The sequence below is a fragment of the Xenopus laevis genome, chromosome 5L, assembly GCF_017654675.1.
Source record: "Xenopus laevis strain J_2021 chromosome 5L, Xenopus_laevis_v10.1, whole genome shotgun sequence".
NCBI classification, from domain to species: Eukaryota; Metazoa; Chordata; class Amphibia; order Anura; family Pipidae; genus Xenopus; species Xenopus laevis.
The window spans coordinates 38,021,985-38,037,278 of record NC_054379.1 but is presented as its reverse complement, the minus strand read 5'-3'; the positions used below and the strand labels follow the sequence as shown (position 1 = coordinate 38,037,278).

The following is a 15,294-nucleotide window of genomic DNA, read 5'->3' as shown; positions in this document are numbered from 1 at the left end:
TCCACAGGAGAGATCTCAGCCAACAGAATGGGACCCTCCATTTTTATATGCCCTAATAAACAATAAGCTCATATCTTTATTATAACCACTTGCAGCCCAATGCTACAAAAGATCTTCCTTTTGATGCAACTAGCAGGAACTGACCGAGTTCCCAACAAACACACCCGAAGCTAAGAGCTTATCTAATCAGTGTTATTAGTATTCAGTGTCGGACTGGCCCACCAGGATACCAGGAAAACTCCCGGTGGGCCCAGGTGTCAGTGGCCCCTCATGCTGCTAAACTTTTGGCCTATTTCATGGCCATTCCCTATTCTATGAGAAAAAAGAGGCTAAATAGATGGAATAATAGATTATAGTAAGTAAATAAAACAAACTAAGAGAATAGAGATTGATTGAGGAGATGAAGAATATTAGTTCTGAGAGTGGGCCTCTGGTATAAGGTTTTATGGTGGGCCTCTGGTCTAAGGTTTTTGGGTGGGCCCCTGGTGTCCCAGTCCGACACTGTTAGTATTTGAGTATATATCCTGCCCCTAAGGGCTGAACTCCACAGAACGGTGATGAAATGCATGCAATGTGTTGGATGTGCAAATATAATGGAACTGATTGAGAAATCGCGTGTACAAACTGCATGTATACGACACGACTATTGGATGTGAACGATGACCGCTGTGTCTTCCTCCGACAGTCGTATAGTGTGTAGTTTGTATCTGCAATTTCTCGATCAGTCCCATTATATTCGGCATGTCCAACACATCGAATGCATTTCGTCACTGTGCGATGAATTGTTCCACATCGTTCACCCCTAACTCTAATAAAGAAAGTTTCTTTGAGAACACATTATGAACTTACGGAAGTCATAAACACATTATTGGGTTTGGGCCACTATGCCAAACTATAATTGAAAATTTAGAATTCAACAGTTCTTTTCTATAAAGCTGTACAAAATTATATATATATATATATATATATATATATATATATATATATATATATATATATATATATATATATATATATATATATATATCTATATATATATCTATATATATATATATATATATATATACTGTATAAAAATATATATCTAAAGTTCAACAGTTCTTACAAAGCTATTTCGCCACCATTGTATATAAAAAAAAGTGCAATAAAAAACATCGCAAGGATGCACGTCATTTACATGCAAAACACAGTAAGTTTAAGCTCAGTCACATCAGATTCATGTCATAGTGAAATAGCAATTGTATTGATTAGGGCAATCCGACCGAGAACCCTAGGCAACCCAGACGGCAACCTCATGCAGTGATAGAGGGGATAGGAGGGGAGGGAGCGAACATGGACTAGTGGTCGGCAGAATACCCTTTAATAGTTACCTGCCCAGCTTCCCCCTATCATTGCGCCCTAGGCAGATCCCTCTTCTGCTTACTCCTAGTTCTGGACCTGCCATTAATTTTAACATATCAGCTGCAATTGCATCAGGTGCCTCAACCCCCAGTGAATGCAATGACTCCGGAGACATGGGAGAGAATGCAGCATTGTTGGTATTTGTGTCATTTGTATATGCAGAAATGTAAAAAAAAATGTATACATGGAAACACAAAGAAATATAAAACGTCGATTAGATTATCTCGGAGCTCTTCTATTCGTGACCATATACAGGGTCCTGTTTGTTGGGCATGTAACCACTTCTCCTGTCTCATTTGTCCTGTTCAGTGACAATACATCCAGTACTGTAGCACAATGCAGTTCCAGTGATACGACCGGCTCACATAAAGACTTCAGCTTGGCTTATTAATTAATGAGCTTCTGTGCTACACTGGCTACTCAAACCAGCCTTGATGTCATGAGCTGACGCTCAGTTGCTATGGAACCATAAGGGCTTCAGCGGCTCAAGAGAAAGAGAGTAAGGATCATTTATAACTGCAGAAACATATACACGGATTAAAAGATGGAAATAAAGATGGTAAGGCGATCCCTCTGTATTTTCTGTACTGTTTTTGCCTTTTTTTGGCCTCTCTTTAAATGATATATTTAATAAACTGCATGTTTTAGTTTAATGGCATGGCAAGAGAGTAGTCTGTGTTGAGTGACAAATAAAACACTTATTTTCTACAGCATGCATCTGTTTGACATATCTAAGAGTCTAGGAAATGTAGAGGTGTCAAGGAATCGTCATAAGTTTTTGCATATGGATCATGTTTCATATGTGTATGAATGTTGTACACCGCTACTGCTATTGCAGCCCTGATTAAAATGACTGTAACATTTAGTAGGGGTCTAATACTGAGTGTCTGTAGGAAACACCAGAAAAGGTATGGGCTGCCTGGGGGCCCATTTACTTAGCTCTAGTGAAGGACTAGAGGAAAAATGTTGAATGTTTTTTTGGCTACTTCGACCATCGAATGGGCTACTTCGACCTTCAACTAGGACCTTCGAATCGAACGATTCAAACTAAAAATCATTCAACTATTCGACCATTCGATAGTCGAAGGACTGTCTCTTTAAAAAATTCTTCGACCCCCTAGTTCACCACCTAAACCCTACCGAGGCCAATGTTAGACTATGGGGAAGGTCCCCATAGGCTTCTTAAAGGGATACTGTCATGGGAAAACAAATTTTTTTCAAAATGCATCATTTAATAGTGCTGCTCCAGCAGAATTCTGCACTGAAATCCATTTCTCAAAAGAGCAAACATTTTTTTTTTATTCAATTTTGAAATCTGACATGGGGCTAGACATATTGTCAATTTCCCAGCTGCCCCTGGTCATGTGACTTGTGCTCTGATAAACTTCAATCAGTCTTTACTGCTGTACTGCAAATTGGAGTGATATCACCCCCTCCCTTTCCCCCCCCCCAGCAGCCTAACAACAGAACAATGGGAAGGTAACCAAATAACAGCTCCCTAACACAAGATAACAGCTTCCTGGTAGATCTAAGAACAACACTCAATAGTAAAAACCCATGTCCCACTGAGACACATTCAGTTACATTGAGATGGAAAAATAGCAGCCTGCCAGAAAGCATTTCTCTCTTAAAGTGCATGCACAGGTCACATGACCAGGGGCAGCTGGGAAATTGACACAATGCCTAGCCCCATGTCAGATTTCAAAATTAAATATAAAAAAAATCTGTTTGCTCTTTTGAGAAATGGATTTCAGATCAGAATTCGGGTGGAGTAGCACTATTAACTGATGCGTTTTGAAAAAAACATGTTTTCTGATGACAGGATCCCTTTAACAATTTTCTGATCGAAGGAATATCCTTCAATCGATGGATTAAAATCCTTCGAATCGTTCGATTCGAAGGATTTAATTGTTTGATCGAACGATTATTCCTTCGATCGTAGGAATAGCGCTAAATCCTTCGACTTCGATATTCGTAGTCGAAGGATTACAATTCGGCAGTCGAATATCGAGGGTTAATTAACCCTCGATATTCGACCCTAGGTAAATCTGCCCACTAATGTCTAATTTACTAACACGGGTGCTGAAATGCACCAGTGCAGTTTCCAATAGCAGTTCTGTTTGATCTAATGGTGAGAGATGGTCAGGAGCATGCATGAAGGGTAGGCGGTAAGGACAGAATTCTGGTGCAAGTTGCAGAGCGGTGCATTTCCCAGGGGGCAAGTGTTCATTAGATGTGATCCAAAGCATTCTAGCAATTGCACCAGGGGAAATGAAAAATTACCCCTGTTTACTTTTCATGTGATAAATAGATGGACAAAATGTTCTTCAATGGGATATTATAATAAAAGAAAGAAACGTAATGCTTGTTTTGGTGCCTGAAGCAATGTGTGAGGTTTAAGAGTTAATCTGAAAAGGTTATTATAAGTTTTCTGATTGAAAATGGTATCCAATTTTGTATTACTTGTGTCACTGTCTGATCCTTTCTGCCATTCTGTCCTGCTTAAAGGGGAAGGAAACCTAGTTGGCGAAAAAATCCTCCCCCCCTCCCGTGTGTTGCCCACCCTCCCTCCTCCCCCCTGGCCTACCCATCCCGCTGGGCTAATGCCCCAAACTTGTTACTTACCCTTCTGCGCAGGTCCAGTCCAGGGAGTTCACAGACGACATCTTCTTCCACGCGATCTTCTTCCTGCTTTGACCGGCACATGCGCAGTAGGAGCATTTCGCCGGTACGGATCTACTGCGCATGCGGCAAAAGTCACGAAGTACTTTTGGCGCTTGCTCAGTAGATCGTACCGGCGAAATGCTCCTACTGCGCATGCGCCGGTCAAAGCAGGAAGAAGATCGCGTGGAAGAAGGTGTCGTCTGTGAACTCCCTGGACTGGACCTGCGCAGAAGGGTAAGTAACAAGTTTGGGGCATTAGCCCAGCGGGACGGGTAGGCCAGGGGGGAGGAGGGAGGGTGGGCAACACAAGGGAGGGGGGGAGGGTTTTTGCGCCAACTAGTTTCCTTCCCCTTTAAGGCTAATGGCACACACAGTGTTACTCTGTAGTTGTATTTCATCTGGCAGAGGAACACTTGATACCCACTTTCCTCCATGCCGCCTGTCATTAATTTGTCTGAAAGCCAATTATCTCTGTGCGTGACAGTCAGTTTCCATTCAAACGAATGACACGAGGCAGACGGGCTACTGGTTATTTCTCTGGGCTGAAATATGATAGTGGGGAAATCCAATGTTTGCTATTAGCCTTAAAACTAAGTAGCTGCTATCTTTATAATGGATTTTAAGACTACAACTGTCCACATTGTTGTACCCGATTATTGGTATTGGGGTAATGACATACAGGGAGATTGTCAGCTCTACAGGAGTGGGACCTCTTTCCTCTGGTCTCTTTACAACTAGTGGTGGGTGACTCTGACCTGTTTCGCTTAGCTGAAAAATTGCGAAATTGCCGAAATGCATTGAAGTCTATGGGCGTCTATTTTATTTTTTGATGCATGACAATTTTTTTTTCACCCATTTGTAGTCAATGGGCGTCATTTTCTTGGCGAAATTTGGCAAAAAATTGGCTCATCACTATTTACAGCTTCATCTTGAATGTAACCATATTTTGTATTTATTGGAATTTTATATTTATATATATATTTTTTATTGAATTTTCAAGGTGCGTACATTTATAACTATCCATATTGTATTAAAGTATTAAAACAACGAGTGGTGTCCTTTATATTAAAGTACAGGTATAGGATCCCTTATCCGGAAACCTGATATCCAGAAAGCTCCGAATTACGGAATGGCTGTCTCCCATAGACACCATGTTATCCAAATAATCCAAGTTTTTTAAAATTATTTCCTTTTTCTCTGTAATAATAAAACAATATCTTGTACTTGATCCAAACTAAGATATAATTAATCCTTATTGGAAGCAAAACCAGCCTATTGGGTTTATTTCATGTTTAAATTAATTTCTAGTAGACTTAAGGTATGAAGACCCAAATAACGGAAAGAACCATTATCCGGAAAACCTCAGGTCCCGAGCATTTTGGATAACAGGTCCCATACCTGTACACAGTGACATTTTGTTGTCAAACATACACACACACATATATATATATATATATATATATATCCGAATTGACAGTCCCAGTGTAGTTTGTGGTCCTTAGTGGTAGAGATATGTGTATCATAATATATTCATTGTCCCTTTCTTTATATTATACGCCAGTAAATTGCCAGGTAACCTGCTCTTAACTAAACTATAAACTGAATAAGTAACTAGGTATTTACCCGAAAGTACCTGGTCTGACTTTTCTAGTATATTTCCAAATCTGCTATCCTCATTTCAACTTACTCTATGGTGCCACTCGTCCTTTATCCCTGGGTATGTTTGTTCTTGGAATTTTATATTTATTACAGTGCTGCGTGCGCAAGTAGTGCTATATAATGAAAGATATTGAAATGTATGCATACGTACATGGATTGTTTGCTATTGTGTCGCTTACTTTTGTAAAACAATACAGAGTATCCATGTATATTTTTATCTATATACAGTCATATGAAAAAGTTTGGGAACCCCTCTCAGCCTGCATAATAATTTACTCCACTTTCAACAAAAAAGATAACATTGGTATGTCTTTCATTTCCCAGAAACAGCGAGTACTGGGGTGTTTTCTGAACAAAGATTTTTAGTGAAGCAGTATTCAGTTATATGGGATTAAATAAAATGTGAAAAACTGGCTGTGCAAAAATTTGGGTACCCTTGTAATTTTGCTAATTTGAATGCTTGTAACTGCTCAATACTCATTACTGGCAACACCAAATTGGTTGGATTGGCTCATTGAGCCTTGAACTTCATAGGCAGATGTGTGCAATCATGAGAAAAGGTATTTAAGGTAATATTTCTATATAGTTAACCATATGAAGGTATCACTTGTTTTTATCTTTTCTTCTAGACTTTTTTCAAATAAATTATCTGAATTTTTCTTTCTCTGCAACCCCCCGCAGGATACAGACACAATGGATCCCTTTTCCTATTGTGATATCAGCTCGGTATTTCTCACCAAAACAATAGACAAAATCATTTCACCCATGGCCGTCCAACTTTGCCATTTGATCATTTCTTTTGAATGTAACGGAGCCGAATTTGCTGAGAAGAATGTGGATTTTGAGAACACCGCTAAAGACTTGTCCAGAGCTATGGAACATTTTGCTTACACAGCCACCAGGTAATGGTAATCAGCATGGCCAATATTATGTCTTTGTATGCCCTGAGCAAAAATCCAACTAGTGCCCCCCCACTCATCCTTCCTAGACAACCATTTACCCCAAGTCATCTACTTTAGGTATATTTTAATACAAGCAGAACAGTATGATGGAGCTCAGTCAGGTAATGGTTGTGAGGCATTCTTATTAAGTATGTGATATGATGAATCATTTATTTAATTTCACCTAAGTACCACAGGCAGGACCTAGAATGTGTGATACAATCAGGGCCCCCATCAGGGGGTACTGTTGTACCTAGGGTTGCCACCTGTCCGGTTTTGACCCGGACAGCCCGGTATTTTGAGGGGCTGCCCGGGTCTATACTTCCTGCCCGGTTTTCCAAATAAGGAAAACCAGGCGGGATTCCCTTGATTGACACGGGGATCGACCAATCGCTGATCGCCGCATCATAGCCACACCCACTGACATCACAGGTCCGCCCACTGACGTCCCAGACACACCAACTGACATCACTGACCCGCCCCCGCCCGGTCTCAGCCAGACATAAAGGTGGCAACCCTAGTGGTATACTTTTCGAAATACCCCCCTTGACAGCACCAAAGCTGTGCTGAAAGTTGAAGTTCTGAATCCGCAAAAAGACCCGAAGCCACGAAAGGAGGCGAGGTTGAAGTTCTGAAGCCACGAAAATACCTAAAGCCATGAAAACACTAATGTGTTCTTTTTATTTTATTAAACCCCTGGCCACTAATTATTATTTCAATACTCTATAGGCCCCTGACCACCAATGTTTTTTAAAAAAAATATTCTCTGGGGCCCCAATTTTTCTTTTATGGGGGGCCCTGGCACCAATTATTTTTTTTTAACCTTTAAGGGGGCCCTGACCTCAATGGTTTTATATAACTTGTGTGTGGGTGGTGTTTACCATTTTTAGCACTGTCTGTGTGGCCTTTTTACTGTGGTGTGGGGTAGGCGGGATCTGGGGTGGGGCTAAGAGGGCGGGCCCAGGGGCCCTAGAAAATGTTGTTGTACGGGGCCCCATGATTTCTAAAGCCGGCCCTGGATACAATGGACTGATAAACAGAACATGTATCTTCATACAGACTAGGTGAAGAATGTGATGACGGGATTCTAAGAAAAGAGCTGGACATAGCATCTAAATCAATGCTGATTTTTGGGAAGAATATCTTATTGGCAACACAGAAACTGAACATTCAGCCAAATTTTCAGAAGCACCAAGAAGACTTAATAATTTCTGCACAGAATGTTCTACTAGGAACCCTAAAGGTATGTACCAAAACAGATGCTTCTCTATTTCCCTTCATAAAGCTAGATGTTCAACAGGATTGGATGCATAAACTGAGGGGTATATTTAGTAGCGTTAGAGATATTCTCCTTTGACTCAATTATGACTAAAGCATCCAAGGTAGTCAGAAATTCAAAACAGTGAGCACACCAGTATAATGTTTGTTAAATATTTTGATCAGTGGATTTAATGAAGAACATCTTGTGTTGTATTAGCAAATTATTTTATAATGTAAGCCTTTATGAACCTCATGCAATTAATCATAAGATTTTTTAATTTCAGTGAGTGGGGTTAAGACTATGGAAAATTGTGAATGTGGCTCTAGGGCTCTAGGAGAATTTAATATACATTTGCAAGGGGGCAGTGAAAGCTTTTGAGATAACAGGTTTAGCATTTGCTCCTAAGTGTGGGTTGTGAGGGACCTACATGTCCCACATTCCATACACAATAGTTACTGCTCTGTATGTTCTTTCAATAGATACTCCAGTTAGAAGATGACGCAGCAGTAAGACAGATCCTTCAAGCTACAGACTGGCTTCTGGATTGCTTAGCATTTCTACAAGCAGCTGACAACATGTCACATCTGCTGATTTCTTTCCGGGAATTTGCAGAAGCATTGCTCTTGGTTAATACTTTGACAGAAAGAAGAATTCTTGAGCTCAAGCATTCCCTACATCAGGAACATTTATCTTCAACACTTCAGAATCTTAAAAAATGTGTACCAATGTTATACACAGCAATACAGAGCGATATGATGCATCCACAGAATGAGCAAATCATTGCTTCAAGATTGTATATATTTGACTTAGCTGTAAAAACAGTACAAGAACTGAGGCTTATGCTGACCAACGGGACAATCAAACAAGAGCAGCTAAAGGCAGAGGGAACATTTTCTCGGCAGATGTCCAATTTACTTCAGATACTAAACAATCCAAATCCTACTCATTTACACAACTCTGACTTGGACTTTCTTGTTGGGGGCATCATTTTCTACTCTATGTTTGTAGCCGATTGTTCAAGACCAGTTATAAAATTAAGGCTAGTCAAACATTGTCAACAACTTTTGGAGCTTCGAAAAGATGTATCTGATCAGTTAAACGACTGCCTACCTGAAGGACTATGCCCAAGAACAATGCAACGCAAATTAGAGCAGATATCCAACAAAATGAAAGTAGAGATGGTCAATCTAAATCAGACTTTGGTCTCTGCAATTTTCTGTCAGTTTCTAGATGCTTTCACTGGTTCTCATGATCCGTTAAAAAGGCTGCTAAAATCTATAATGAAGAACAATAAAAAGTCTGGCTTTCAATCTCAGAGCCTCTTTGGTTCAAAAACCCTCCCACTTCTTCTCCAGACTTTTCAAAACCACACTGACAAGTTATTAAAAATAGCAGGTCTTGTTTTAGCAAAATGTCCTAATGATAGCATCATTAAAGAAATACAAAATTCCACAAATATTTTGTGCACAGTACGTGATGCAGTTATTTGTTTTATTCTAGACAACAAAATTAATTATGAAACGAAATTCTTTGAAAAGGCTCAGTCCATATATCAAAGATGGACTCAGGCTACGGAAAGCTTACTGGCCAGTCTTGATGGGATTGTGACTGTACACAAATTCCTAGATCTGTGTATACATGAGATAGAGGACAAGATACACGGCTGTGAAAAGTCATTTAGGAGGAAAGAATCGGAAGCCTTTCGCAATCAGGCTGATGACATCTGCAGTCTTACAAAACATATTGTGCAGTTTACTAATCGATACATTGATCAAAGCAAGGATCCAGTTTTTAGAAATGGCTTGAGAGTTTTTGTACGCCAGTTGGAATTCTCTATGCTGGAAACAAAGAAATCAATAAATAAGTGTACAGAAGAGATTTCGTGTGCAAAGTCTCAGAAGGTGTTCGCAGACAAAATGAAACATTTGCTTGACAACATCTACAAAGTGCAAGAGGGAGTCGATGGTTCTAAACATCCAGACTTACTTTGTCCCTTAAGAACTGAAGTTCATCCAGTTACTGAGAAACCAAAAAGTATTATTTTCAGTGAAGCTCAGGATCTGCAAGAAGACATAGCTGAAACTGATAATGAATGCAATGGCTCTTCCCCTTTCTATGAAAGCTATTTAAGCAAGCCTCTTCCTTTAAGGGTTCCATCAAAACATGCAAAGCAGAATAAGTTAGACTCTGTTAACAAATTACTTTTAAGTGTACAGCCTGAAATAAATGAACTTATATCAGCAATAAAGAAAAATGATCTTGAAAAGATTTCAAACTATTGTTGTTCTTTAAATGAAATGGCAAACTCTCATATTGAATTAGCCAAGGTGGCAATTCCTTTTGTGGATCCGCTTGTGTCCACAACTTTAATAAAGTACAAAGACATTGAAACCCTTATTCCATACTTTGCTCAGTTTAACCAAGAAGTAATTGCCAAGGGGGATTTAAGCATGGATAAACTTATCCAGACAGCTATTTTTGTTTCACATCATTTGGAAGAAATAAAAAATTGTCTTATAGTATCAGCAAATTATTGGTATACATTTTCTAGTCAATTATTTTGCTCATCAGCAAAGGTGGATATTCCTTGCAATATGGAGATCTTTAGCAGAACTATGCAGAGTTTGGCTTCAATAGTCCAGTTAATAAACCAAATTTTGAACATTGGTCAGGGGGATCACACAAGAGGTGCAGTTTCTGGAAAACACGAACATGTTGCTAAAATTCAGGTTCAAATGACGAAGGCCCAAATAAGGTCAAACCAACTCCTTTGTAAAGCAAGGTTTCTATCAGATAAAAGTAATCTGGAACATAGCTGCCTTGAGTGGTCCATTACTGTTCAACATTTACTCAAACACGTTGATGATTTCATACAGTTTGATAGCTTATTTATGTCTGAACCTAGAGGTTTAACAAAGAAAAATATTTCTGGTAGTAAGACCTTCATACAGCTTTGTGAAACATCCTTGTGGCTTGAGGAAGCTGCAGCATTGTTTATTAATACATGCATGGAAGGGAATGCAAAGAATAATATTGGTTCTCTAAAGGAAGCCCTGGGATCACTGAGAGAGTCTATCCTAAAAATAAGAGATGACCTTAATAGTTCTACTAATCCTGCTGCGTGCTTGTTGGTGGACTATGCACTCATTCAGAGAGAGGTGGCTATGAAGATGCAATTACTCGCCTATCACATAAGAAACAACTACAAGAGAAAATGTGGCTCAGTGCAAAGTTTAGTGGACTTTGTTGTATCAGCTGCTAGCATACAGGGTAATGAAGATAAAGTTACAACAGTAACATTTGCACAGGATTCCCGTCTACTGGTTGAAAATATGAAACTAGTAAAAGAATCTGTAAAAACTGCTCTTCATGCAAAAAGCGAAGAATCCACTTTTTTGGTAGAACATTTGACATTTCTTACGTCTGATATAGTAACGAGAGCTGGGGAACTTCTGGAACATCGACAGCAGTGGGAAAGTTTTAGGCTAGAGGTCATGTCATTGAACTGGACGGCGAAGGCTCAGCAATTAATTTTACAACTTCAGTCTGATGCACAACTTGATGCTGCAACTGTAACATTTGTCAGGCAATGCTTGCAAATCAATTCAGAGCCAGAATATCCAGTGGCCAGCATGTTAACTTCACTTAAAAATGAAAAACAAAACTGCGCATCTGTAATTTCAGCAAATACTGACATAATGACTCCACCGGCAGTTTTGGAGGAAAGTGGAAAAGCTTCCAGCAATAAAGCCAGCAATATTAATTGGGGACTGATCAATACACTTTATGAGGAAACTACAGTTTGTGGCAAAACGAATGACTATATTTTGTCTATTATGGACGAAAAGAATATAACCACTGAGGCAGGGCTTAAAGGAACCCAGTATAATGAAGCCAAAACAAAAAACCTGATTCAAGAGAAGGTAAAAGATTCAAAAGTCTTTAAGGTCCAACAGGAAAATGACAATGAAAAACCATTTCAGGCATCCAGTAGTCAAAAAGAGCAAACGGTCAATAAGAAATCTGAAAAATATGTTACGGAGGGACAGCAGTGTGAAGTTGATAAAGAACAGAGTCAGAATATACCTGTTGTAGTTGATGGGGAGCAACAGTATTCTGCAAATGACAAACTCTGTGTAGCGCCAAAGCAATGTCAAGAAACTGTAGATAATAAGATGATGGAAGCCTCCCCGTGCGATGAGCAACCTATAAAAGTTCCCAAAAAATTGCAAAACACAGCAGCCAATGAGATATTTCCAGAGAGTAGAGATGAAAACCCCCAGGATCAATTCCATGAGAGCAAAACAAAAATGAATGACATAAAGTCAGAGAGTGTGAAAAGGAAACCACAAGTTGCATGCAGCGAGCGGATAAAAATCCCTGCTATTCTAGCACCAAAGAAGTGGCAAGGATCAACAGCCAATACAATATTGCCAGAGACTGACAATAAGAGACTGCAACCTAAATGCAATGAGCAGAAGATAAAAATGACTATCAATGCTGCAGATCAGAAAAGCCAAGGATCAGTAGAAAATAAAATATTATTAGAGCCCGGCACAGGGCAGAAAATAAAATCCTCTGCTACTCTGAAACCAAAACAGGTATTTGCTTGCATTCTATTTGATGAGTCGGAATAGACTTTTGCCAAGCAGCATGTATTGGCCTTTGTTTTTTTTATGTTGGAAAAGAAAGGGCAATAATATAAACTCTCAGGGCCACTTTATACTTATCCCCCTTAGTACAACTGGAAGGTTTATTCTGGTCATTTTAGCTACAGCAAAAAAAGCTGTGTTTGGAGCATAAAATACAGTTCATCAATGATTAAGTGGCAGATCAGTTTAATTTTACAGGTATGTAGTGATTTAGGATCCTAGTCACTCTCAACCCACTACAGCTAGATCTGACTATCACTCATCCATTCCATTACCTGGAAGTCCCGTTCTGCATAATTAAGCTATGTTACTGACCAACACTGTGTCTTTTTCATTTCTTTTCCCCTGTGATTTTGCCTTATTGTTTTGATCCATGTGAATGGTCCAAACAATATAATGTAATGCAAGAAGTACAACAGTGCAAAGCCTATCACTTCCCATCTGCATATGGATATTATACGGGGGGGGGGTTGTGAGAGCAAGTAAAATATATACGAGTACAATGGAAGTGCGTCTGATCTGGCCAAATTACCTACAAGCATACAAAAGAGAGGAGATTGATCAATGTACATTCCCTGGTGCCCTGCTTGACAAGTAATGCAGTGTATATGCAAGTGAATGTATTTTCAGAAACTTGGGTTTTTAGTTACAAAGTTATGATCATAATATTGGCAAGCCCCAATAACATATCAAGGTAACTTACTATTTACCAAATTGTTTATAGGCTCATTGATCAAATGGATATTATGTCCAGACAGACAGACATAAATTACAACCCTTATCACCCTGCATATTACTATTCATACTGAGCATAGAAGTGTGCTTCCTACTCGACTTACATCCTTACTCCTGTCCTAAGCAGTTCAGCCAAACATCACCTCCACTAGATCTTCGGTCTTTTTTATAAGCCCAGCTGCCACCATTCATTGATCCATATTATAAAGGCATATTTAAGCCTTTAAGCCATAAGTAGAAATATTTATTTTGTTTATTTTTTAAACAAACAGATTAACTTCACGCTGCACCCTGAATTCCAGTTGAGAGGGAAGCTGCGCAGAGTCGATAAATCTCCTGTTACCGAAGATGTTCAGACATGGGAGGGTGAGAACAATACAGTTGTAAAAGTAACTAGAGAAATGGCAACACAAATGTCTCACATGACACTATATCTAACCAGGAGAGGCCCAATAAAGGTATTGCTCTTGCTTGTCGACAAGATAAGCTACAAAGTTGGTTCTGATCTAGAAACTTGTGAGTCTTCATAATGGGAATTGTATCACTAAGGAGGAGTAAATGGATATATACTGGAAATACTCAAGTAAAAACTTGGAACTGCTGCTATTATTATTAGTAGTAGTATTATTATTATTAATAATAATATAATAATAACAATAATGAACTAATATTTTTTATTACAATTGTTTATATATTTCACAATTTATTTCTGAGTTTCTCAACCCATCATATTTTTCCCAATGATGATTTCATTTGCTGACTATTTTTATCTCTTCTGATTGGCTGATTGCAGCCTGAATCAGTAATTTCTAACGCACCACTAGAAATTACTGATGTCACTAATAATCCGCTGATATCTAAAAAAAAGAATTGTTAATCATCCTCTGTAGTTTGGGTTTATTTCAACAACAGCTCCTCTAAGGCAGGCTGAGATGGCAGACATGTAGGGCTTCTGCTTAAGGAAGTTTATTCTGAACTTCCATTTAAATAATAGTAGTTATTAAAAGTGCCCAGCTGATGCTAATGAAAAATGTGATTTCGGGCCTCTTCTTTTAAAATTTTCATAGTTACCCTTAAGTTGTTACAAACTCAAACACCCACTGACAACCAAAAGGGTGCTGGAAGCTGTAGTATAAGGAAACCTGTATGTATCTTAAGCAATGGAACATTTGCCTTGTATACCTTATTTGTGCTTCCACATATACATGGGCAAATGCATCACTTGGGCACTGTCATCCCATATCACTTGAGTCTTGATATTATTTGTCCAAATGATTCTCCTTCCAAGCTTTGCTCTTTAGTGTTTTTCAGTGGGAGCTGCTGGTGGGTAAGGGACAGGCATCACTATTGCTCATTGGCCAAGCCTGAGGCTTTAACCTTCAACATTTCTTTCCCTATAAACTCTCTGACCCAGATATCAATTCATATTCAAGGTCGGATTCTATTCCCACTTCAGCCTCTTGCTGTGGATCTAATTCCTGTATTGAGCTTGCTCCAGGCCTGGACTGGGAGTCAACATAGGCCCTGCCATTCCAAGTATGCAGAGGCCCAAACAGCCCCCAACCAGCCCACTCTATGGTAACTTTCTATGGAACCATACAGCAGCCCCTCTGGCATTTGCCAGAACCCACCGATTGCCAGTCCGGGCCTGGCTTGCTCACAAGCAGAGTGTAACATTTAATTCCAGCAACAGATGAAGGCCCATAGGTTGGACATTCCTAATCTATGTAAAACGTCTGGTCTGATTTTCCCCAGAACCCTGCAATAACTAATGACAGTGATTATATGTCAGGGGGCTACTGCTACTGAGATGCTCCTACTGCTCCTAATATCTATCAGTCGTATTGATACAATTCCCATTTGTGAGTGCAGTTTTCTAAATGCATGCAATCTTCTGCCGTATCATCTAATGTCACGAATTGAGTTTGTGCTTTGTGGCAAAAGTGCTTCCCTAAGCATTTTTTTTAAAGGTTTTCATTTT

General features: G+C 39.3%; 1 protein-coding gene across 1 annotated transcript; it reads left to right on the top strand.

Moving 5' to 3' along the window:
* The first annotated feature begins 6,386 nt into the window (after positions 1–6,386).
* On the top strand, positions 6,387–14,853 carry LOC121393638. The gene is made up of 3 exons (XM_041562662.1): positions 6,387–6,626; positions 7,725–12,527; positions 13,586–14,853. The coding sequence occupies exons 2-3, from the start codon at positions 8,502–8,504 to the stop codon at positions 13,841–13,843; spliced, it is 4,284 nt and encodes a 1,427-aa protein (XP_041418596.1). The 5' UTR covers positions 6,387–6,626; positions 7,725–8,501; the 3' UTR covers positions 13,844–14,853.
* Positions 14,854–15,294: the final 441 nt, after the last annotated feature.

Coding starts and splice junctions, on each gene's coding strand:
- LOC121393638 (XM_041562662.1), top strand. CDS start 8,502: ATGTCACATCTGCTGATTTCTTTCCGGGAATTTGCAGAAGCATTGCTC. Junction 12,528..13,585: donor CTACTCTGAAACCAAAACAG/GTATTTGCTTGC, acceptor TTAAACAAACAG/ATTAACTTCACGCTGCACCC.